At 40.0% G+C, this 26838-nt stretch overlaps 1 protein-coding gene across 2 annotated transcripts in view; it reads right to left on the bottom strand.

Moving 5' to 3' along the window:
- TPGS2 (tubulin polyglutamylase complex subunit 2) overlaps positions 1 to 26838 on the bottom strand; it is a 57556-nt gene that overhangs the window by 14519 nt on the left and 16199 nt on the right. For both annotated transcript variants that reach the window (XM_001497580.5, XM_023648263.2), the window contains exon 3: positions 1368 to 1455. In XM_001497580.5, the coding sequence (XP_001497630.2) occupies positions 1368 to 1455 (88 nt within the window). The remainder of the gene's footprint in view (positions 1 to 1367; positions 1456 to 26838) is intronic.

Here is a 26838-nt window from a genome sequence, read left to right on the forward strand (position 1 = left end):
TGGTATATAGACCATGCAGTGTCTAAGAAGAAAAGACTGCTAAAAAGGTTAACATCAGAAGCTGCCTCTGCTGTCTTTTCTGTTACCAACTTTAGCTATTTTGTAAAGAATGGGTATGGTAATGGTAATAAAGGTGAAAAGACTTGAGGATGGGAGGATTAAATTAGAGAAGGTATTATGATAATGAACAGGGACTCATTCATAAAACCTTAACAAAAATGTTTCTTTTTTGAGGAAGGTTTGTGGAGGGGCTAGCCTGTCTCTATGATGTGGGCAAGAGAAAAATCTGCCAGTCAGTCTAGTCTCTGTCCGTTCTCTCTCTTGCTCTAGATTCCAAAGGCCATGCTACAAAGGAGGGTTTTGATGCTGGTGACAAGAATGGTTTCTAGGCCATTGGAGGAAATGATTCAAAGCTAAAAGTTCGTGTTGGATGCTTAGCAGTAAGCTATAAAGAGTGCCTGTGGTTAGCTGTGAGAGAGAAATAGGAAGGCTTGGGGAATCATTAAAAAAAGGGAACTCAGGAGGTAGAGGCAATGAATGGGAGATGTCAGTCTTGCAGATCTGCTGTGCAAATGAAGTTACTGCATTCTTAGCAACAGTGTGGGGAGGTGTAGGGTACTTCTCAAGGACCAAAGTTGATCTGGGGATGTGGTTGGAGTCTGGAGGCAATAAAGGCCTCTTGGGTACCAGGAATGGGCTGGACTCCAATGGCTAGATCAGGGTTTCCTAGCCTATGAAATTTTACTAGAGTCTTCATCTACATGTGCAGCACTGCCTTTCATGTCCACAAAGTACCTAAATCTCTGACATGTACCAAGTTGTGAGTTTCCACATCTGCAGCAGAAGTGTTTGTCCTGGACACATTTAATACTAAAGATGACAGCCTGCGAACTGAGAAGGTTGGTGACTTAGGCTGAAGAGATGTGAGGGAGGGAAGGAAAGGCTCTCTTTTGAGGGTCAGAGCTCTGAGGTCTTCACTGTGCTGGGAATTAAGGAGGGAACCCTCTTATGACCACCAGAAGCTGTCACTGCAGCTCACCCTGAGGAGACTGCTCTGAGGTGGAGTCCTCAGATGCTGTAGGTTTGAGGTGGCTCAGGCCTAATGTTTTCCTCCACTCCATTCCAATAGGAAGCATGTAAACTGAGCTTCCAGTTTAGTGGCTAGACTCTGGACAGGGTGGTGGGCGAAGCAATGATGGGATATGTTAGCTTTGGGAGATAATCATAGCTTTTGGACATTGCATTTTAGGAGAATCCAGGAAAACCACCAAGATTCAAAGAACCAAAAGTTGTAAAGACCCTCAGAGTTGTTTCCTCCAAACTCTTAGCCAGGGAAATGTTCTACTACAGCAAGGAGGCTCACTCACCATCCAACTTCACACTCCATGTCATGTGGAAGCCATTGGTCATTAGGTAAAAATTCTTCACATCCTCAGGGAGCACACAGTTATTTTTCTAGAATCACAAAGCAACTGAGTGTTAGGTCAGGGCTGGGAAAGGACATAGGGCTATGCCTCAAAGCAACTGGGGATAGTATTTCCCATGTTTCAGACCCCCAAAACAGGAAGATTCTGATAACTATCTACAAAACTCTAGTAGAGAGTTCCAGTTCAACATGGCAACATAGGAGGCTCCTATATTCACCTCTTCCTACAGACGCACCTAATCTACAGCTAAAAATGGAACAATTACCTCTGAAAGAAATTCAGAAACTAGCTGAGTGACTCCTGCAAATCAGGCAAATGAGAAAAAATTCACATTGAAATGAGTATGAAACACTGAGACAGAATCTTGCCATAAACCCCACCTCCAGTGCAGTGACACACAACTGGGAAGGAACTCAACTCCCAGCTTCTTCCTGAGAAGTGAAGGGTTTGGATCCCATATCTGGTGCTCTAAATTTTAAGACTTCCATCTGAGACAAGGCCCCCCAACATCTAGCTTTGAAAGCCAGTGGGGACTTAGGTCCATGAGACCCACACAAGGCTACAGCAAACTAAGAGACAGGTCTTAACAGGCTTGTGTGGAATCACTGTGGCTAACCCCCCAGGGCTCAGTGCAAAGGCAGCCAACTGAACACCCAGTCCTTACGTGAAAGAAGCCTATTTGTAGATCTTAAAAGCTTCAACTGGAGGGGCAGGCTTCTAATTTAACTCACATCTAGAGGCCAACTGCAATACTCATCAGAGACTGAGGAGGCCAGTAGGTGCCATCTTTGTGCTTTTCCTCTGCCTTGCTCCAGGTCGCTGGTATCTCCTGGAAAGAAGGTTGTGCACATATGTAGTAGCACCTCTGCTTCTGAGGCTGTTGTCCAGGGGACATAATACTTGACTGCCTGGCTATGGCCACTGGGGCTTATCTTCCCAGATCCCACAGGACTGTAACAGAGTAACAGGTATTCCCCCAGGACACTGCGAAGAGGCAGCAGACTGAAACACCCAGTCTTTCCTTGAAAGAGGTCTATTTGTAGATCTTAAAAGCTGTGGCTGAGGGCGAGGCTTCTAATTTCTAATTGAACACACAACTAGGGGCCAACTGCAATCTTCTCCAGAGACCAAACAGGCCAGGGGATGCATCTTTTTGCTCTCCCTCTGCCCTGCTCCAGGTCAACAGCGTCTCCAGGAATGAAGGCTGTGCACATGTCTGACGCCCCAGATTTTGTGGCTGCCATCCAGAGGACACGACTCTTGATAGCCTGGATTTGGTGGCCAGCAGGGCTTGTGTTCATGGGTTCAACGGTATAGCAGCAAAGAAACAGTTCTTAACTGGATATAACCACAGGGCTCAGTGCAGATGGAGCAGACAGAAACGTCCATCTCTCGGTCTTCCTCTGAAAGAGGTATATTTGCATACTTTAAAAGCTGCCTAAGGTTCTGGCTTCTGATCAGCCTGAATCCAGATGCAGACTGAGATCCTTCCCTTTGGAACACTGACAGGTCTTGGCACACCCTCAACTACTGGGGGCTACTAAAACAAAAGGAGGATGCTTGGAAAATAACAAAGGTTTGAGAGACAACCAGAGGCAGGGTTGAATGTTAAGTTTTATCTCCCACATGAGGCCAATCCTTCAAAACTAGGAGAGGTGGCTATTTTATCTAATGCATAGAAACTAACACAGAGAGTCAAGAAAAATGAAGAACCAAGGAATACTTGAAATGAAAGAACAAGATAAAACCCCAGGAAAAGAACTTAATGAAACAGAGATAAGTGATTCACCTGGGAAAAAACCCTCAAAATAGTGGTCATAAAGATGCTCATTGAGGTCAGGTGAACAATGCATGAACAAAGAGAGAATCTCAGTAAAGAGAGAGAAAATATAAGAAAGTACCAAATGGAAATCACAGAGTTAAAGAATACAATAACTAAACTGAAAAATTCGATAGAGGGGTTCAACAACAGATTAGATGAAGTAGAAGAAAGGAAGAGCAAACTCAAAGACAGGGCAGTTGAACTCATCCAGTCACAGAAACAAAAAGTGAAAGAGTGAAAAAGAGTGAAGAGAGCTTGGGGCTGGCCTGGTGGTACAGCGGTTAAGTTCGCACATTCCGCTTCTCAGCAGCCCAGTGTTTGCCAGTTTGGATCCGGGTTGCAGACATGGCACCTCTTGGCAAAAGCCATGCTGTGGTAGGCTTCCCACATATAAAACAGAGGAAGATGGGCATGGATGTTAGCTCAGGGCCAGTCTTCCTCAGCAAAAAGAGGAAGATTGGCAGTAGTTAGCTCAGGGCTGATCTTTTTCAAAACAAACAAAAAAAGAGTGAAGACAGCTTAAGGGCCTTAAGGGACAACATCAACCAGACTCATATTCACATTATAGGGGTCCCAAAAGAAGAGAGAGAGAAAGGAGCAGAAAGCTTATTTGAAGAAAAACTGGGTAAAAACTTTCCTAAGCTGCGGATGAAAAGTGACATCAAGACCCAGGACGCCCATAAACCCACACCAAAGCACATTATAATTAAACTGTCATAAGTAAAAGACAAAGAGAAAATCTTAAAAGTAGCAAGAGCAAAACAACTTGTTACATACAAGGGAACCCCAATAAGACCAACAGCAGATTTTTCAGCAGAAACTTTGCAGGCCAGAAGGAAGTGGTATAATATACTCAAAGTGCTGAAACAAAAAAACCTGCCAACCAAGAACACTCCACCCAGCCAAGCTGTCCTTCAGAATTGAAGGAGAGAGAAAAAGATTTCCAGAAGAGAAAAAGCTGAAGGAGTTCATCACCACTCAACCAGCCTTACAAGAAATGGTAAAAGGACTTCTTTAAGCTGAAATGAAAAGGCTCTAATTAGTAATGGGAAAATATATGAAAGTATAAATCTCACTGGCAAAGGTAAATATATAGTTAAATTCAGAATAATATAATGTTGCAATGGTGGTGGGTTAATCACTTATAAATATAGTATGTAGGTTAAAAGACAAAGTAGTAAAAATAACTGTAACTACAATAATTTGTTAATGGATATACAAGTTAAAAAGATGTAAACTGTGACATCAAAAACATAAAACATGGGAGGAGAGCAAAAATGTAGAGCTTTAGAATGCATTTGAACTTAAGTTGTTATAAAGTTAAAACAGATTGTTATAAATATGTTGTTTTATGTAAGCATCATAGTAGCCACAAATCAAAAACCTATAGTAGATACACAAAAGAGAAAGAGAAAGGAATCCAAGCATAACACTATAAAAAATCATCAAATCACAAAGAGAGAAAGAGAAGAAAGGAATAAAGGAATTACAAAGCAGCCAGAAATCAATTACCAAAATGGCAATAAGTCCATACCTATCAAAAATTGCTTTAAATGTAAATGGACTGAATTCTCCAATCAAAAAACAAAGAGTGACTGAATAGATAAAAAAACAAGACCCACTGATATGCTGCCTACAAGGGACTCACTTTAGGTGTAAGGGCACACATACACTGAAAGTGAAAGGATGGAAAAAGATATTTTGTGCATAAGAAATTAAAAAAAAGCTGGGGTAACTATGCTTATATCAGACAAAATAGACTTTACGACAAAGACTATAAAATAAGGGACAAAGAAAGTCACTATTATAATGACAAAAAGGTCAATCCAAGAAGAGGATATAATATTTATAAATATTTATGCACCCAACATAGGAGGAGCTAAATATATAGAAGAAAAATTAACAGACTAAGAGGGAGAAATAGACAGCACTGCAATAATATTAGGGGACTTCAGTATCCCACTTTCATCCATGGATAGATCATCCAGAGAGAAAATCAATAAGGAAACATTGGCTTCAAATGGCATGTTAGACCAGATTGACTTTAATAGACAAATATAGAACATTTCATCCAAAACCAACAGAAAACATTCTTCTCAAGTGCACATGGAACATTCTCCACAATATGCTAGGCCACAAAACAAGTCTTAATACATTTAAGAAGACTGAAATCATGTCAAGCACCTTTTCTGACCACAATGGTATGAAACCAGAAATCAATTACAAGAAGAAAATGGAAAAATTCACAAATATGTGGAGATTACACAACATGCTACTTGCAAAGGGTTCCTGCTCCCAATTTCCAACATGGGGGGAGAGTTCCCCACCCCTCCAACAAGCAATTTTTGGAACACTAACCGGGTGTCCAAGAATTCAATTCAATTCTGACACTATCTATCCCTTTAATCATGGCATTTACCATAACCTGGGTAACAGGCATATTCAGCAGGTGACTATCCTGGTCATCACAAAGCCAGTCCCCCATGGCTTGCATATGAATCACGTCAGCTGCTTTATCTGGGGTGTTCCATCTGGCATTTATAGTTGGGCAGTCTCCTTTCTTAGGATAAACACCCTTTACAGAGGCTTCTATCCAGTCCATCAGGCTGGCTGTTCCCTTGGGAATAACTTCATTTGTGTCTGGATCACATATAGCCCTCTGTGATTGTTCAATAGTGAGCTGTGGGTCCTGCATCAATCCAAACATGCTCTTCCACTCTGCAGCATTCAAAACCAAAGACACAGCCCCCAAATTGGTTACACTCATAATCCATTTTATTAAAGGTTCTTTAGGAAGTTGATGATACCGATCCACAAAATGAGCCAGTTCCTTCATACTATCCCCTGCTTTTAGTCATTTCTGGGTTTTTTCCCCTCCCCCTACATTAACTACCTTCTTGGTGACTAGAGGTCTTAAAGGTACTTTCTGTTGCCCTTGAATAAGTTTTCCCTCTCTAAGTGACTTTGAGACTAATGGCTGAAGCTCAGATCAACCCAAATCTGAGCTTGGTTCAGCAACAAGGCCTGACCTAGCACTTTCTTTTACTTTCATTTGCTTATTACAGATAACAATAACCAGGGAATTGTATATTTAGCATGCTTCTTGTTATTTTGTATTTCCTTATATATGCAATGAGCCAACTCCTCAGGAATTGGGTATACTACCATTACTAAATTCCACTGGCCACTTTTACCTTTAGTAACTGATCCCAGAGCAGCTGCAGTTTCATGTCACAGGTGACTAGGTAGCCATCTGGGGATCAAAGGTTCTTCATCCCCTGCCCTTTTTTCTTTTCTCTTTAAAAACCACATCTCCAGGAGTGAGGGCGTTCTAGCAAATCCCACTTCACTGCAAAGGATTCCTGCTTCCAATTGCCCAACATGGGATGGGGGGAGGTTGCCCAAACCTCCAACAAGCAATTCTTGGAACACCAGCTGGGCATCCCAGAATTCAACTCAATTCTGACACTAGCCAGAGATAGCATCAGATTCCACAGGTTAAGAGTTCAGTCCTACAAGACTGTCCCCCCTCCCAACTTCAGATGCCAGTTACCTGTGCATCTGACCAACTGACTACAAACTGGAGGTTCCAAGGACTCCCTCCTTCGGTTCAATTAATTTGCTACAATGGCTCACAAAACTCAGGAAAACCTGTTTACTCACTAGATTACCAATTTATTACAAAGAATTTTAAAGGATACAAATCAATAGCCAGAAGAAGAGATACATAGGTTAAGGTCCCAAACAAAGGAGCTTCTGTCCTCATAGAGCGTGGGGCTCGGCACAGTGGCACATGGAAGTATTCTGGTTCCCCAACATGAAAGGTCTCTGAAAAAAGGGACTGAAAAGCTGTTCTTTTGAGTTTTTATGGAGGCTTCATTACATAGTCATTATAGACTAAGTAATTGGTTATTAGTAACTGATTCAACCTCAAACCACCCTCCCAGCCCCCACCCCAGAAATCAGAGGGTGGGAGTGAAAGTTCCAATCCTCTGATCACATGGGTGGCTCTCCTGGAAACTAGCCCCCTCCCTTGGGTGGGGTCCAAAAGTCACCTTCATTAAGGTAATAAAAGACATCTATATCACTCTCAAAACTTAGGAAATTCCAAGGGTTTTGGGAGCTGTTAGCCAGAAACAGTGACCTAAGACCAAATATATCTGAGAAATATATTTCCATCATTTGAATGAAAAAATATATGTATTTCTTATAAATCAAAATATCACACTACTGAACAACCAGTGAGTCAAAGGAGAAATCAAAAGAGAAATCAAAAAAATACCTTGAGACAAAAGAAAGTAGAAATACGATACGCCAAAATTATGGGATATAGCAAAAGCAGTTCTAAGAGGGAAGTTCAGAGCAATAAATGTCTACATTAAGAAACAAGAAAGAGCTCAAATAAACAACCTAACCTTACACCTTAAGAAGTAGAAAAAGAAGATTAAACTAAACCCAAAGTTAGTAGAAGGAAGGAAATAAATATCAAAGTGGAGATAAATGAAATAGAGAACTAAAAGACAACAGAAAACATCAACGAAACTAAAAGCTGGTTCTCTGAAGAGATAAAATTGACAAACTTTTAGCTAGACTCACCAAGAAAAAGAGAGAGAGGATTCAAAATTAGAAATGAAAGGAGACATTACAACTGATACCACAGGCATGAAAAGGATCATACGAGACTACTATGAACAATCATACATCAACAAAGTGGACAACCTAGAAGAAATGGCTAAGTTCCTAGAAACATACAACCTACCAAGACTGAATCATGAAGAAACAGAAAATCTGAACAGACCAATTACTAATATGGAAATTGAATCAGTAATTAGAAACCTCCCAAGAAACAAAAGTCCAGGACCAGATGCTTCACTGGTGACTTCTACCAAACATTTAAAGAAGATAAAATATCAACGCTTCTCAAAATCTTCCAAAATATAGAAGAGGTGGGAACACTTCCAAACTCATTTTACAAGGCCAGCATTACCCCAATAGCAAAACTAGACAAGGACACTACAAGAAAAGAAAATTACATGCCAATATCTCTGATGTACATATAAAAAAAACTCTCCATAAAATATTAGCAAACCAAATTCAACAATACATCAAAAGGATCATATACTATGATCAAGCAGGATTTATTCTAGAGGTGCAAGAAGGGTTCAACATCTGATAATCAATGTCATACACCACATTAACAAAATGAAGGATAAAAATCAAATGGTCATTTCAACATATGTAGAAAAAGCATTTGACAAAATTCAACATTCATTCATAATAAAAACTCTCAACAAAGTACGTATAGAGGGAATATATGTGAACATAGTAAAGGCCATATATGACAAGCCTACAGCTAACATCATAGTCAATGGTAAAAAGCTGAAAGCTTTTCCTCTAAGATCAGGAACAAGACAAGGATATCCAGTCTCACCACTTCTATTGAACATAGTACTACAAAGTCCTAGCCACAGCAATTAGGCAAGAAAAAGAAATTAAAGGTATTCAAGTTGAAAAGAAGTAAAAACTGTCTCTATTTGCAGATGACATGATATTATGCTTAAAAAACTTGAAAGACTCCACCAAAAAACTGCTAAAACTAATAAATGAATTCAGTAAAGTTTCAGGATACAAAAGGAATATGCAAAAATCAGACACATTTCTATACACTAATAACAAACTATCAGAAAGAGAAATTAAGAAAACTATCCCATTTACTGCATCACAAAGAATAAAATACCTAGGAATAAATTTAGCTAAGGAGGTAAAAGACTTGCACATTGAAAACTATAAGACACAGATGAAAGAAATTCAAGACAGACGTAAATGAAAACATATTCTGTGCTCGTAGACTGGTAGAATTAATGTTGTTAAAATGTCCATACTACCCAAAGCAATCTACAGATTCAATGCATAGAACAAATAATTCTAAAATCTGCATGGAACTGCAAAAGACCCCAAACAGCCAAAGTAATCTAGAGGTGGAAAAAAAAAACCAAAGCTAGAGGAATCACATTTCCTGATTTCAAACTGTATTACAAAGTTATAGTAATCAAAACAGTATGGTATTGGCATAAAAACAGACACACAGATCAACGGAACAGAATAGAGAAACCTGAAATAAAGCCATGCATATATGGTCAATTAATTTAGGACCAAGAAGCCTAGAACATACAATGTGGAGAGGACAGTCTCTTCAATAAAAGGTGTTAGGAAAATTGGACAGCCACATGCAAAAGAATGAAACTGGACCACCTGCTCACCCCATATACAAAGATCAACTCAAAATGGATTGAAGATTTGAACATAAGCCCTGAAACCATAAAATTTCTAGAAGAAAACATAGGAGGTAAGCTCCTTGACATTAATCTTGGTCAGGACTTTTTGGATTTGACTCCAAAAGCAAAGGCAACAAAAGCAAAAATAAACAAGTGAGACTAAATCAAACTAAAAAGCTTCTGTACAGCAAGAAAAACCATCAACAAAATGAAAAGGCAATATACAGAATAGGAGAATAATATATGCACAAATCATATCTGATAAGGGGCTAATATCCAAAATGTATAAGGAACTCATAGAACTTAGGAAAAAAACAATCTGAATAAAAAATGGGCAGAGGGAGCTGAAAAGACATTTTTCCAAAGAAGACATACAGATGGGCAATAGATACAGGAAAAGATGCTCAATATTACTAATCATCAGGGAAATGCAAATCAAAGTTACAATTAGATATCACCTCACAGCTGTTAGAATGGCTATTATCAAAAAGACAAGAAGTATCAAATGTAGGCAAGGATGTGGAGAAAAGGGAACTCTTGCGCACTGTTGGTGTGAAAGCAAATTGGTGCAGGCACTATGGAAAACAGTATGCAAGTTCCTCAAAAAATTAAAAATAGAACTACTGTATGATCCAGCAATTCCACTTCTAGGTATTTATCTGAAGGAAATGAAATCACTCTCAAAAAGGTATCTGTACCCTTATGTTCACTGCAGCATTATTTAAAATAGTCAAGACATGGAAACCACCTAAGTGTCCATCAAAGGATGAATGGATAATGAAAATTTGGTGTATATATATGTAATGGAATATTATTCAGCCTTTAAAAACAAGGAAATCCTGCCATTTGTGGCAACATGTATGGACCTTGAGGGCATTATGATAAGTTAAATAAGTCAGACAGAGAAAGACAACTATTGTACGGTATCACCAACATGCGGAATCTAAAAAAAACCAAACTCATGGACACAGAGAACAGATTGGTGGTTACCAGAGGTGAGGGGTGGGAGAATGGGTGAAGATGGTGAAAAGGTACAAACTTTCAGTTAGAAGATAAGTTCTGGGGATGTAATTTACAGCAGGGCGGCTATAGTTAACAATGCTGTACTGTATATTTGAAAGTTGCTAAGATGCTAAATCTTAAAAGTTCTCATCAGAAGAAAAAAATTGTGTAAAACTGTGTGATGATGGATGTTAACTATGCTTACTGTGGTAATCATTTTACAATATACACATATATCAAATTATTATGTTGTACACCTAAAACTAAGACAACGTTATATGTCAATTATATCTCAATAAAAAAACTTTAGCGTGACATCAGCATCATGGCAGAGTGAGTTATTCCCTTTGTCTCTCCTCTCTAACTTACAACCAATCGGACATCCACTGACCAACAAAGGACTCCCTACACAGCACAACAGGGCGCCTAAGAGATCCATACATTTACATATCTAAAGGTGGATGGACTTGACCTCTGGGAGGCAGCAGAACTAGGGGAGCAGTCCCTTCTGCCTCCCTCAGCAGTGGTGGTGATCTCAGGTACAGATCCTCACAGCGGCACACACCTATGTGAACAGACTTGAGGGGCAGACATGGTGTGGCTTAGACCCTGTCCACCCCCCAGCAGATTTGGCACATGTGCCTGCAAACAGAGGCTACAGGGGCAGAAAGGCAGGTGTGGCTTAGCTCCTGCCCTTACCCAGCAGATCCAGCATGTGCACCTGCGAACAGAGACTACAAGGGCAGAAAAGGCAGGCGTGGCTTGGCCTCTGCCCACTCCCCCAGCACTGGAGGGTGGTGTACATGCCCTGAGATCAGGACACAAAGTGGAGGTGATGACCCATCCTCCTCCCCTGGAAGTGGCCCAGGCTTTCCAACAGTGGGAACGGTATACAAAACACAGATTTTCCTGGCTAGGGCAGAGCACCCTGACCTGAGTTTTCAAAACACACCAGCTCACATCAAAGACCAGAGACTGTACAAGCGAGCAGCAACAACAATTTCTCCCTGCTTAGCTCCTGAACCCCCATAGTGGTAGCAGTTGGAAGCTGCAACCAGAGGCATCAGGGACCACAGCAGAACTCGTGACACAGCCTCCAGTGGTGACACTCCTGACACTGGCTCTACCAGCAGCAGGGGCTGCATACAAGTCCCTGGGCCCCTGGCAGCAACAGTGACACCTGTGAACTCAGCATCCCTGGCAAGGCTGCAGCTAGCACCCCCAGGCAGGCTGGGAGTAGCAGCATCCAAGCCCATGGAGAGCCAGTGGGGAAACATGAGACCCAGGCAACCCTGAAAGCAGCAGAAGGGAGTGTAGCCTGGTGACCCTGATGGTGACACCTGAGACTGCAGCAACATCATAAGCAGCAAGGCAACAGCCACCTCAGAGGCACAAACAGCACAAGGAGGGCACTGAGGATGCCTCTAGCACAGGCAGTGGAGGATGGATAGTGTAGGCTCTCAAATAGAACCAGAAGCAGTTCACAACTAAAGTAACCAAAGCCTTACTCAAATAAGAAAGGTGGTTACTACCACAAATGAAGCAGGAGAAGATCAACTCATCAAGTATTATGAAGAATTATGGTAACACAGTAGAACAGGAAGAAAATAACTCTCCAGAAACCAAACTTGAAGTCACAGAAGATTACAAGCTAACTGACAGAGAATTTAAAATAGCTGTCATGAAGAAACTCAACAAGCTACAAGAAAACTCAGAAAGACAGTTGAATGAGCTCAGAAATAAAATTAATGAACAGAAGTACTTCAGCAAAAAGATTGAAACTCTTAAAAAAACAAGGCAGACAGAAATTCTGGAGATGAAGAACACAATTAATGAGATGAAAAATAAAGCAGAAAGCATTAAAAATGGAGCAGATGATATGGAAGAGAGAAGTAACGAGCTGAAAGATAGAAATCTAGAAGTGATTCAAGTGGAAGAGGAGAGAGAAGTAAGATTTTAAAATGTGAAGAAATTCTACAAGAAATATCCGAATCAATAAGGAAAAGTAACATAAAGATAACAGGTAGCCTAGAAAGAAAAGAGAGTCATTCAGAGAAAGGAGCAGAGAACTTATTCAAAGAAATAATAGGTGAGAAGTTCCCAAACCAGGGGAAGAACTGGATATATAAGTACATGAGGCTAATAGAATTCCTAACTATCTCAAAGCAAAAAGACCTTCTCCAAAGTATATAATGTTAAAACTGTCAAAGTCAATGACAAAAATGGGCCAGCCTGGTGGCACAGCAGTTAAGTTCGCACATTCCACTTTAGGGGCCCAGGGTTCGCCAGTTTGGATCCCAGGTGCGGACCTACACATTGCTTGTCAAGCCATGCTGTGGTAGGCATCCCACGTATAAAGTAGAGGAAGATGGGCATGGACGTTAGCTCAGAGTTAGTCTTCCTCAGTAAAAAGAGGAGGGTTGGTGGCAGATGATAGCTCAGGGCTAATCTGCCTCAAAAAAAAAAAAAAGTGAATGACAGAGAAAGACTATTCAGGGCAACTAGAGAGAAGGAAAAAAACCTACAAAGGAACCTCCCTCATGCTTTCAGTGGATTTCTCAGCAGAAATCCCACAGGCTAGGAGAGAGTGGAATGATATATTCAAAATACTGAAAGACAAAAACTATTGGCCAAGAATAATCTATCCAACAAAATTATCCTTCAGATGTGAAGGAGAAATAAAAGCTGATAAACAAAAGCTGAGGGAGTTCATAGCCACTAGACCTTCCCTACAAGAAATGTTCTAAGGAGCCCTCCTTCCTGAAATAAAAAGGCAAAGGTTTACAAAGATTTGAGCAAGGTGATAAACAGACAAAATCAAAATCAGAGGTTAGCAAACATGTAATTATAACATAAAAGATAAGGGGAAAGAAAGCATCAAAAATAACTATAGCCACTTCACTTGGGTCACAACTCACAAGACAAAAAACAATTTATGACATAAATAAACATAGAAGGAGAAGAGTAAAAGGATAGAACCTGCATAGGCTAATGGAGATAGGAGGCTATCAGAAAAAGGATGATCTCATCTATGAGGTCTTTTATACAAACCTCATGGCAACCACAAAACAAAAAATCAGAGCAGAGTGACAAATCATAAATAAAGAGAAAACTGACAAAAAGATCAGAGAAAACCACTATACTAAAATGGCAGGCAGAAATACAGGGAAAAAGAAACAATGGAATATCAGACAACCAGAAAATGAAAGATAAGACGGCAGTATTAAGCCTTCATATAGCAACAATCACTCTAAATGTAAATGGATTAAATTCACTAATCAAAAGACATACAGCAGCTGGAAGGATTAAAAAACAAGAGGAGGGTTGGTGGCAGATGTTAGCTCAGGGCTAATCTGCCTCAAAAAAAAAAAAAAACAACAGTGAATGACAGAGAAAGACTATTCAGGGCAACTGGAGAGAAGGAAAAAAACCTACAATGCAACAATATGCCTCCTCCAGGAGACACATCTCAGCTCTGAAGACAAACATAGGTTCAGAGTGAAGGGATGGAAGATGATACTTCAAGCAAATGACAACTAAAAGAAAATGGGAGTAGTTATACTTGTATCACACAAAACAGACTTCAAGACAAAAATGATAACAGGAAACAAAAATGGCCATGTATAAGGATAAAAGGGACATTGCACTGAGAAGACATAACATTTATTAATATTTATGTACCTAACACAGGAGCATCAAAGTATATAAAGCAATTATTAACAGACCTAAAGGGTGAAATTGATAGCAACAAAACAATAATAGGAGACTAACACTCCACTTTCGTCAATGGATACATCACCCACACAGAAAGTCAACAAGGAAACTGTGGCCTTAAATGAAAGATGAGAACTGATGGACTTAAAAGATATATGTAGAACATTCCATCCAAAGCAGTAGAATGCACATTCTTCTCAAGTGCACACGGAACATGCTCAAAGATAGACCATATGTTGAGAGACAAGGCAAGCCTCAAAAAATTTAAGAAGATTGAAATCATATCAAGCATCTTTTCTGAACACAATGCTATGAAACCACAAATCAACTACAAGAAAAAAGCTGGAAAAGTCACAAATATGTGGAGACTAAACAACATCCTCCTGAACAAGAATTGGATCAATGAAGAAATCAAAGGAGAAATAAAAAAATACCTGGAGACAAATGAAAATGAAAACCCAATATAGCAAAATCGATGGGATGCAGAAAAATGGTACTAAGGAGGAAGTTTATAGCAATAGAGGCCTACCACAAGAAACAAGAAATGTCTCAATCTAACACTGTACCTGAAAGAATTAGAAAAAGAAGAACAAACAAAGCCAAAAGTCAGGAGGAGGAAGGAAATAATAAAAATGAGAGCAGAAATAAATGAAATAGAGACAAAAAAAAAAAAAAAACAGAAAGGATCAATGAAACTAAGAGCTGGTTCTTCCAAAAGATGAACAAAACTGACAAACCCTTAGCCAGACTAAGAAAAAAAGAGAGAAGGCTCAAATAAATAAAATCAGAAATGAAAGAGAAGCTATTACAACAGACACTCCAGAAAAACAAAAGATTATAAGAGAATGCTATGGAAAGGTATATACCAACAAACTGGATAACCTAGAAGAAATGGATAAATTCTTAGAATCATACAATCTCCTGAGACTGAACCAAGAAGAAAGAGAATATGAACAGAACAATCACAAGTAAAGAGATTGAAACAGTTTTCAAAAACCTCCCAAGAAACAAAAGTCCAGGACCAGATGGAGTCTCTGATGAATTCTACCAAACATTCAATGAAGATTTAATACCTATGCTTCTCAAACTCTTCCAAAAAATTGAAGAGGATGAGATGCTTCCTAACTCATTTTACGAAGCCAACATTACTCTGACACCAAAACCAGAGATAGGCAATACAAAAAAAGAAAATTACAAGTCAATATCATCATGAATACAGATGCAAAAATCCTCAACAAAACATTAGCAAACTGAATACAACAGTACATGAAAAGGATCACACACCACAATCAAGTGGGATTTATTCCAGGGCTGCAGGCATGGTTCGACATCCACAAACCAATCAGTGTGATACACCACACCAACAAAATGAAGAATAAAAATCACATGATCATCTCAATAGCATCTGACAAGATCCAACATCCATTTATGATAAAAAATTCTCAATAAAACAGATATGGAAGGAAAGTACCTCAACATAATAAAGCCCATATATGATAAACCCACAGCCAACATCATACTCAATAGTGAAAAACTGAAAGCTAGTCCTCTGTGAACAGGAACAAAACAAGGATATCCATTCTCACCACTCTTATTCAGCATAGTACTGGAAGTCTTAGTCAGAGCAATTAGGCAAGAAAAAGAAATAAAAGGCACCCAGACTGGAAAGGAAGAAGTAAAACTGTCATTATATTTGTGGATGATATGATTCTCTCTATAGAAAGCCCTAAAGTATCCACCAAAAAGCTATTAGAAATAATTAATGAATACAGCAAAGTTGCAGGGTACAAAATCATACAAAAATTAGTTGCATTTCTATACACTAATAGTAACCAGCAGAAAGAGAAATCAAGAATAGAATCCCATTTACAATCACAACAAAAAGAATAAAATACCTAAGAATAAATTTAACCAAGGACGTGAAAGACCTATACTCTGAAAACCGCAAAACATTAATGAAAGAAACTGAAGAAGACATAATAAAATGGAAAGATATTCCATGTTCATGGATTGGAAAAATAAACTTAGTTAAAATGTCCATATTACCTACAGCAATCTACAGATTCAGCGCAATGCCAATCAGAATCCCAATGACATTTTTCTCAGAAATACACCAAAGAATCCTAAAATTTACACGGAACAACAAAACACCCCGAAGAGCCAAAGCAATCCTGAGAAAAAAGAACAAAGTTGGAGGTATTACACTTTCTGCATTCAAAGTAGACTACAAAACTGTAGTAATCAAAACAGCATGGTACTGGCACAAAAACAAACACAAACATCAATGGAACAGAACTGAGAGCCCAGAAACAAAACTTCACATCTACAACAGCTAATCTTTGACAAAAGAGCCAACAACATACAATGGAGAAAGGAAAGTCTCCTTAATAAACAGTGTTGAGAAAACCAGGCAGTCACATGCAAAAGAACCAAAGGAGACTCTTATCTTATACCATACACAAAAATTAACTCAAAATGGATTAAAGACTTGAATGTAAGACCTGAAACCATAAATCTCCTGGAAGAAAACATAGGTAGTAGGCTCTCTGACATCAGTCTTAGCAGTATCTTTTTGAATACCATGTCTCCTCAGGCAAGGGAAACAAATGAAAAAATAAATAGGACTACATCAGACTAAAAAGCTTCTTCAAGGCAAAGGAAACCATCAAAAAACAAAACAAAACAAAAATACAACCCACCAACTGGGAAAAAATATTTGCAAATCATGTATCTCACAAGGGGTTAATTTCGAAAATATATAAAGATCTCTATAATTCAACAGTCAAAAAATGAAGAACCTGATTAAAAAATGGGCAGAGGATATGAAAAGACATTTTTCCAAAGAGGATAAACAGGTGGCCAACAGGCACATGAAAAGATGTTCAACATCACTAATTAATAGGGAAGTGCAAATCAAAACTACAATGAGATCTCACCTCACACCCATCAGAATGGCTATAATTAACAAGTCAAGAAATAAGTGTTGGAGAGGATGTGGAGAAGAGGGAACCCTCATACACCACTGGTGGGAATGCAAACTGGTGCAGTCACTATGGAAAACAGTATGGAGATTTCTCAAAAAACTAAGAATAGAAATACCAAATGATCCAGCTATTCCACTTCTGAGCATTTATCCAATGAACATGAAAGCAACAAATCAAAGAGGTTTACGCATCCCTATGTTCACCGAAGCATTATCCACAATAGCCAAGATGTGGAAACAACTCAAGAGCCTATCAACAGATAAATGGATAAAGAAGATGTGGTGTGTGTATATATATATATATTTGTGTGTGTGTACATATATATACATATGTATACATATATTGGAATACTACTCAGCCATAAAAAAGACAAAATCGTGCCGTTTGTGACAGCAGAGATGGACCTTGAGTTTATTACGCTAAGTGAAATAAGTCAGACAGAGAATGACAAATACCATATGATTTCACTCATATGTGGAAGATAAACACACACACACATAGATAAGGAGAACAGATTGGTGGTTTCCAGAAGGGAAGAGGCTGGGGACAGGGCAAAGGGAGTAAAGGGGCATATATGTATGGTGATGGATAAAAACTAGACCATCAGTGGCAAAAACGATGCAGTCCAGAGAGAATATGAAATATAATAATGTACACCTGAAATTTACACAATGTTATAAGCCAATATGACCTCAATAAAAACAAAATTATAAAGTGAAAAAGAAAATTTTAAACTCATAAAAAGTCTGGTCTGCAGAGTAGAGTTACATTTCATCTCTTTTTCACCTCACCAGATAAGGCAGACTAGGTGTCTGCTAGGCTGTGATAATTCCTCAGTGGAGAGCTAGCTGGAGAAAGGGCTCAAGGGAACAAGCGAAGAAGACTTAAAGGAAAATGATGTGAGACGAGGTCCTCGGCCAAGTTTTGATGATGTTGGAGCAAAGCAATCACTGCATAAATTTCACATCCATGCTCATAAATTATTTTCTGAAACAAATTATTGGATTAATGAGAACATCTTAAAAATGAAGAGTACAGGATGACGTCACCAAGATGGTGGAGCGAGTAGTCTTGTCTCTCCCCCTTCGAATCTACAACCAATTGGACATTCATTGGTTAACAAACGATATCCATATAGCATCTCAGGACACCTGAGAGACCCGTGCTGCTATACATGGGAAGGCGGACATACTTCCCCCCAGGAGGAGGTGGAGATAGGTGAAAACTCTCCGACCCCAGACCCCCGGACAGCCTAGTACCTGCAAGTGGCTTTCTTCCAGCAGACACGCCCATAGCATCACCATCCACCAAGGGCAGGCATGTGCGCGCACCAGCGGAGCGACGGTGGAAACAGGTGACTATAGCCCTACCTAAGCCCCATGTGATTACCCTAAGCCCAGGGGGAAACTCCATGGTCTTGCACCAGCGGCAGGGAAAGCCTCTACTCGGCCTTAGTGGAGAGGCCCAACCAGCATTCAGAAGGCTGGGAGGTTCCGGGAGAGGAGGATCCGGAGCAGGGCAGCAGCCTGCCAGCTGCCTCTGACTCACGGACTCCAGCTGTGCCCCAGATGGGGCAAGAGACACCCAGAGATCCCGTGGGAGTGGCCAGGTCCGGGTGGAGCTCCAGCGGCCTTGGTGCGCGGCCCAGGGGGAAAATCCATGGTCCTGCACTAGTGTTAGGGAAAGCCTTTACTCGGCCTTAGCGGAGAGGCTGCACCCAGCACTCAGAATGCTGGGAAGCTCCGGGAGAGGAGGATACCAGGCAGGGCAGCAGCCTGCCAGCCACCTCTGACTCACAGACTCTGGCTGTGTCCCAGAGGGGGCAAGGGACACCCAGTGATCCCGTGGGAGTGGCCAGGGGTTGGGTGGAGCTCCATGGCCCAGGGGGAAAATCCATGGTCCCACAGCAGCCACAGTGAAAGCCTCTGTGCAGCACTAGTGGAGTGGCACTGACCAACAATCACAAGGCTGGAAGGCCCTGGGGCAAAAGTAGCACAACTGGGTGAGTTAACCACAGACTGCAGTAGATACCCATAGCTCTGATGTGGCCTATAGTGGACAAGAGAGATCTTGTGGGCCCTGACGGTGACAGAGTTGTGAATAGAGGTGATCCTGCCCCCGGCCATGGGGAAAGACCATAACACCGCTGCAGACCCTAAGGAGGGAGCACATCTAGTTGGTCTGCAACAGTAGGCAGCAGCAGCCTGAGGCCCCCTTGCGATTGTCCCCACAGCTGATGAGGTACCCCACAGGACCACTGTGACTATGAGGAGGGGCCCAGGTCCAGTCAGCAATAGCTGACAGGGTTCCTGGTTGGTGCAGTCTAAACAGCTGCTCCCCCTGCCACACCAGTAGAAACAAGTGGAAGCAGTAACTAAAGTCTATCTCTATGCGGAGGCACAAATCCACGCCATCAAGCAGTATGAAAAAATATATTAAATCTCCAGAACAGAAGGAATATGACAAGTATCCAGAAAACAATCCCAAAGACAATGAAATCTATAACCTAAATGACAATGAATTCAAAACAGCCAATATTAAAAAACTCAATGAGTTAAAAGAGAATACAGATGGACGACTCAACGAGTTCAGGAGCTGTGTCGCAAAAGTGTTTGATATTATAAAGAAGAAGGAATGAGAAATACGGGAAATGAATAACACGATCAAGGAGATTAAGAAAAATCTCGACTCTATGAACAGTAGGGTCAATAATATGAAGGACAGAATTAGCAATTTGGAGGATAGGAATATAGAAATGCTGCAGACAGAGGAGGAGAGAGACCTAAGACTAAAAAGAAATGAAGAAACTCTCCGGGAATTATCTGACTCAATTAGGAGATGCAACATAAGGATTATAGGTATCCCAGAGGAAGAAGAGGAGGAGAAGGGGGCAGAAAGCCTGTTCAAAGAAACAATGGCTGAGAACTTTCCAAAGCTGAGGAGAGAGATGGAACTCCACATGACAGAAGTCAATAGATCTCCAAATTTTATCAGTGTAAGAAGACCAACCCCAAGGCATATAGTAGTGAAGCTAGCAAAAGTCAATAACAAAGAGAAAATACTAAGGGCAGCCAGGCAGAAGAAAATAACCTACAAAGGAATCCCCATAAGGCCGTCAGTAGATAGCTTAGAGGGTAGAAGAGAGTGGAATGATATATTCAAAATTCTGAAGGACAAAAACTTGCAGCCAAGGATACTCTACCCAGTGAAAATATCCTTCAAACACAATGGAGAAATAAAAACTTTCCCAGACAAACAAAAGTCAAGGGAGTTCATTGCCACAAGACACCCTCTTCAAGAAATGCTCAGGAAGACCCTCATACCTGAAAAATCAAAAAAAGGAAAGGGGTTACAAAACCCAGAGCAAAGGAGATAAGTAGAAGGACAATAACAGAAAGTAGCGGCTCTCCATCAGAACAGGTTAGCAAAAGTTAAATAAAACATTAAAGATAAAAGGAAGGGAAACACCAAGAATAAATATAATCCTGTCATTTTAACCACAAACTCACAACACAAGAAGGCAGAGAAAAAAAAATCTGACAATAACAACCTTGAAGGGGAAGAGAAAAGGGACGGAACATTTTAATTTAAGGAAATAAGAGGCTATGAGAAAATGGACTATCTCATCTGTGAGATGTTTTATACAAACCACCTGGTAACTACTAAACAAATAACAAGAATAAAGACACAAATTACAAATAAGAAAGCCAATATAGAAATTTACCTACCTGAATTGGTAGTCCAAAAATCATGGGATGAGAAACAAAGGAAATGCAAGAGAATGGGAAAACAAGTGATCAAATGGCAGCGGTAGGCCCCCACATTTCAATAATCACTCTAAATGTAAATGGATTGAACTCTCCAATCAAAAGATGCACAGTGGCAGGATGGATCAAAGAACAAGACCCAACAATATGCTGCCTCCAGGAAACACACCTCAGCCCCAAAGACAAACACAGACTCAGAGTGAAGAGATGGAAGACAATACTCCAAGCAAATAATGAACAAAAGAAAGCAGCTGTCGCCATACTTATATCAGACAAGGTAGACTTCAAAGCAAAACAGATAAAGAAAAAGAGGGGCAGTATATAATGATAAAAGGGACTCACCACCAAAATGACATAACAGTTATAAATATATATGCACCCAACACAGGAGCACCAAAATTTGTAAAGCAAATCCTAACAAAACTAAAAGGAGACATCAACAACAATACAATAATAGTAGGGGACCTCAACACCCCATTAACACCAATGGATAGATGACCCAGACAGAAAACCAACAAGGAAATTATAGAATTAAATGAAAAATTAGACCAGATGGACTTAATAGATATATATAGAACACTTCATCCAAAAACAGCAGGTTACACATTCTTCTCAAGTGCGCATGGAACATTCTCAAGGATAGACCAAATCTTGGGAAACAAAGCAAGCATCAATAAATTCAAGAGGGTTGAAATAATATCGAGCATCTTTTCTGATCATAATGCTATGAAACTAGAAATCAACTACAAGAATAAAGCTGGGAAAGGGGCAAAAATGTGGAGACTAAACAACATGCTACTGAACAAACAATGGGTTATTGAAGAAATTAAAGAAGAAATCAAACATTATCTGGAGACAAATGAAAACACACCATACCAACTCACTTGGGACGCAGCAAAAGCAGTCCTAAGAGGGAAATTCACTGCAATACAGGCTCACCTCAAAAAAACAAGAAAAATCTCAGATAAGCAACTTCAAACGACACCTAACAGAATTAGAAAAAGAAGAACAAACAAATCCCAACATCAGCAAAAGGAGGCAGTAACAAAAATTAGAGCAGCGATAAATGATATTGAAATGAAAAAGACAGTAGAAAGGATCAATGAAACAAAGAGTTGGTTCTTTCAAAAAATTAAAAAAATTGACAAACCCTTAGCCAGACTCACTAAAAAAAATCAGAGAAGACTCAAATAAATAAAATTAGAAATGAGAGAGGAGAAATCACAACGGATACCAAAGAAATACAAAGGATCATAAGAGAATACTATGAAAAACTATATGCCAACAAATTGAACAACCTAGAAGAAATGGATAAATTCCTAGACTCTCACATCCTCCCCAAACTGAATCAGGAAGAAATAGAGAATCTGAATAGACCAATCACAAGTAAAGAAATAGAAACAGTAATCAAAACCCTCCCCAAAAATAAAAGTCCAGGACCAGACGGCTTCTCTGGAGAATTCTACCACACATTCAAAGAAGATTTAATACCTATCCTTCTCAAACTATTCCAGAAAACTGAGGAAGATGGAGCACTCCCTAACATATTCTATGAAGCCAACATCAACCCCATCCCAAAACCACACAAGGACAACACAAAGAAGGAAAACTACAGGCCAATATCACTGATGAACATAGATGCAAAAATCCTCAACAAAATTTTGGCAAACCAAATACAGCAATACATCAAAAAGATTATATACCATGATCAAGTGGGATTTATACCAGGGACACAGGGATGGTTCAACATCTGCAAGTCAATCAACGTGATACCCTACATTAACAAAATGAGAAACAAAAACCACATGATCATCTCAAGAGATGCAGAGAAAGCCTTTGACAAGATCCAACATCCATTTATGATAAAAACCCTCAATAAAATGGGTATAGAAGGAAAGTACCTCAACATAATAAAGGCCATATATGACAAACCCACAGGCAACATCATACTCAACGGACAAAAACTGAAAGTCATCCCTCTGAGAACAGGAACAAGACAAGGGTGCCCACTTTCACCACTCTTATTCAACATAGTACTGGAGGTGTTGGCCAGAGCAATTCAGCAGGAAAAAGAAATAAAAGGAATCCAAATGGACAACAAAGAAGTAAAAGTCTCGCTCCTTGCAGACGACATGATCTTATATATAGAAAACCCCAAAAATTCCATAGGAAAACTATTAGAAATAATAAACAGCTACAGCAAAGTTGCAGGGTATAAAATCAACATACATAAATCAGTAGCATTTCTATACGCTAACAATGAACTAACAGAAAAAGAACTCAAGAACTCAATCCCATTCACGATCACAACAAAAAGAATAAAATACCTTGGGATAAATTTAACCAAGGAAGTGAAAGATCTATACAACGAAAACTACAAGACTTTCCTGAAAGAAATGGATGACGACATAAAAAGACGGAAAGACATTCCATGCACATGGATTGGAAGAATAAACATAGTTAAAATGTCCATACTACCTAGAGCAATCTACAGATTCAGTGCTATCCCAATCAGAATCCCAATGACATTCTTTACAGAAATTGAACAAAGAATCCTAACATTCATATGGGGCAACAAGAGACCCCGAATTGCTAAAGTAATCCTGAGAAAAAAGAACAAAGCTGGAGGAATCACAATCCCTGACTTCAAAGCATACTACAAAGCTACAGTAATCAAAACAGCATGGTACTGGTACAAAAACAGGTGCACAGATCAATGGAACAGAATTGAAAGCTCAGAAATAAAACCACCCATCTATGGACAGCTAATCTTTGACAAAGGAGCTGAGGGCCTACAATGGAGAAAAGAAAGTCTCTTCAACAAATGGTGCTGGGAAAACTGGACAGCCACATATAAAAGAATGAAAATTGACCATTCTTTCTCACTATTCACAAAAATAAACTCAAAATGGCTCAAAGACCTAACGATTAGACCTGAAACAATAAGTCTTCTAGAAGTGAACATAGGCAGTACACTCTTTGACATCAGTTTCAAAAGAATCTTTTCGGACACCATAACTCCTCAGATGAGGGAAACAACAAACAAATGGGACTTCATCAGACTAAAGAGCTTCTTCAGGCAAGGGAAAACAGGATTGAAACAAAAAAACAACCCACTAATTGGGAAAAAATATTTACAAGTTATTTATCCGACAAAGGGTTAATCTCCATAATACATAAAGAACTCACACAGCTCAACAATAAAAAATCAAACAACCCGATCAAAAAATGCGCAGGGGGGGGCTGGCCCCGTGGCCGAGTGGTTAAGTTCACGCGCTCCGCTGCAGGCGGCCCAGTGTTTCGTTGGTTCGAATCCTGGGCGCGGACATGGCACTGCTCATCAGACCACGCTGAGGCAGCGTCCCACATGCCACAACTAGAAGAACCCACAACGAAGAATACACAACTATGTACTGGGGGGCTTTGGGGAGAAAAAGGAAAAAATAAAATCTTTAAAAAAAAAAAAAATGCGCAGGGGATGAACAGACATTTCTCCAAAGAAGATATATGCATGGCCAATGGACACACGAAAAGGTGCTCATCATCACTAATCATCAGGGAAATGCAAATCAAAACTACACTAAGATATCACCTTACACCTGTTAGAATGGCAAAAATATCCAAAACCAAAAGTGACAAATGTTGGAGAGCTGTGGAGAAAAAGGAACCCTCATACACTGTTGGTGGGAATGCAAACTGGTGCAGTCACTATGGAAAACAGTATGGAGATTTCACAAAAAATTAAAAATAGAAATACCTTATGACCCAGCCATCCCACTACTGGGTATCTATCCAAAGAACCTGAAATTAGCAATTCCAAAAGTCCCATGGACCCCTATGTTCATTGCAGCATTATTTACAATAGCCAAGACATGGAAGCAACCTAAGTGCCCAGCAAGTGATGATTGGATAAAGAAGATATGGTATATACACACAATGGAATACTACTCAGCCATAAAAAAGGACAAAATCGTCCCCTTCACAACAACATGGATGGACCTTGAGGGTATTATGTTAAGTGAAGTAAGCCGGATAGAGAAAGACGAACTCTGTATGACTCCACTCATAGGTGGAAGTTAACATATAGACAAAGAGAACTGATTGGTGGTTACCAGGGGAAAGGGGAGGGTGGGGGGAGGGCACAAAGGGTGAAGTGGTGCATCTACAACATGACTAACAATAATGTACAACTGAAATTTCACGAGGTTGTAAACTATCATAATCTTAATAAAAAGAAAAGAAATGAAGAGTATATACTTCTAGAGCATTTAATGCAATGAACCTAATAGTTCTGAAAGTTCTTAGAAAGTACAGTACAACAGGATATAAACAAGTATTTTATATGGACAGAAAATGAGACAAACTGGTGGTGGAAAGAACAGAGGAAGAGCTTCGTATTCTTTCACGAGGTGCTAGGAGCATGCCCTAAATTCTAAGTAACTCACATCTGTGCATATGCCTGACCAATCTTCTCTAGCCAACTCAAACCCCCAAGTGTACAGAAGGATGAGTTCTCCAATTCCTTTCTTGGACCCTTTAGAGTGACTTCTTGACATGGTTATACAGGCAGAGGGGCATTGTTAGCAACTCTGTCTAAATTTTTGGCTTATTGGACCATTTTGAGATGTGCCCCTCAACACTGCTCATATCAAGTTTGCTTTAGGTCACACTGTCAGTCAGTTCTAGGTACTCAATGTGTGGGGAAGTTAAGAATATAGCAGGAGGGGCTGGCCCGAACATAATTTCGGATGTTAAGTTTGCACGTTTCACTTTGGCGGCCTGGGGTTCACTGGTTCGGATCCCAGGTGCGGACATGGCACCGCTTGGCACGCCATGCTGTGGTAGATGTCCCACATATAAAGTAGAGGAAGATGGGCATGGACGTGAGCTCAGGGCCAGTCTTCCAAAGCAAAAAGAGGAAGATTGGCAGCAGTTAGCTCAGCACTAATCTTCCTCAAAAAAAAAAAAAAAAGAATGTAGCAGGATGATCTGAGTTTACTTCACAACTCTGCCATTAGCTGAGTGGCCTTGAGTGTCGGTTAAATTCTGTGAATCCAGGTTCAAGAACAATTTCTAAGACTGAGCCTACAAAAGACTGGATGCGGGAGGGGCCATGAGTTTGGCAGGAAGAGGTGATTATTATGATTTTAGGGCATAGTATCTTCAAGAACTACAGGTGAGAAGCAAGCTTCAAGCTTGCAGGTGATTTTAAAAGCACCTGTGTGTGATTTAGATTATGAACAGTGTGTTTAGATTACAAAACAGACAATAGCTATCATTTTAATAAAACAGGTTTTTTAAGAAATATGCATTCTGATCCATTTTTGTTTTTTCTCCCTTCACCATCTAGTCCCCAGTCTCACAGATGTGTAACCTAAAGGACTCTGACTCCTTAGGCTAAGGTTTATTTTCCTACTTAGTTATTTGGAGTTCAGGGTTTGCCCTACTGCCTCCCGTATGGCGCGTCCTCTGTGCTTGCAGAGAGGACAAGTGTGCATGCAGAGTGCCTTTCTCCCACCCCAGGACCCTAGCGCAGGAAGCCTACAGTTACCAGTGTTCTGACAAAGTTCTTGCTCCTTCTGTCACCCCAAAAAGCAGCAACCACGCTGAGATTTTGCTCACCAGTGCCATCTAGTGGTGACGACAAGAAAACTACTGTCTATCAGTCTTTCTTTTTTTCCCCCCCAAATAATTTTATTGGGATTATAATGGTTTATAACATTGTATAATTTCGGATGTACATTATTGTTTATCAATTCCTGAATACACTTCATCGTGCTCACCCCCAGTGGTCCAATTTTCATCCATCACCATACATATGTGCCCCTTTATCCCTTTTGCCCACCC

Source organism: Equus caballus, chromosome 8 (genome assembly GCF_041296265.1).
Source record: "Equus caballus isolate H_3958 breed thoroughbred chromosome 8, TB-T2T, whole genome shotgun sequence".
Taxonomy (NCBI): domain Eukaryota; kingdom Metazoa; phylum Chordata; class Mammalia; order Perissodactyla; family Equidae; genus Equus; species Equus caballus.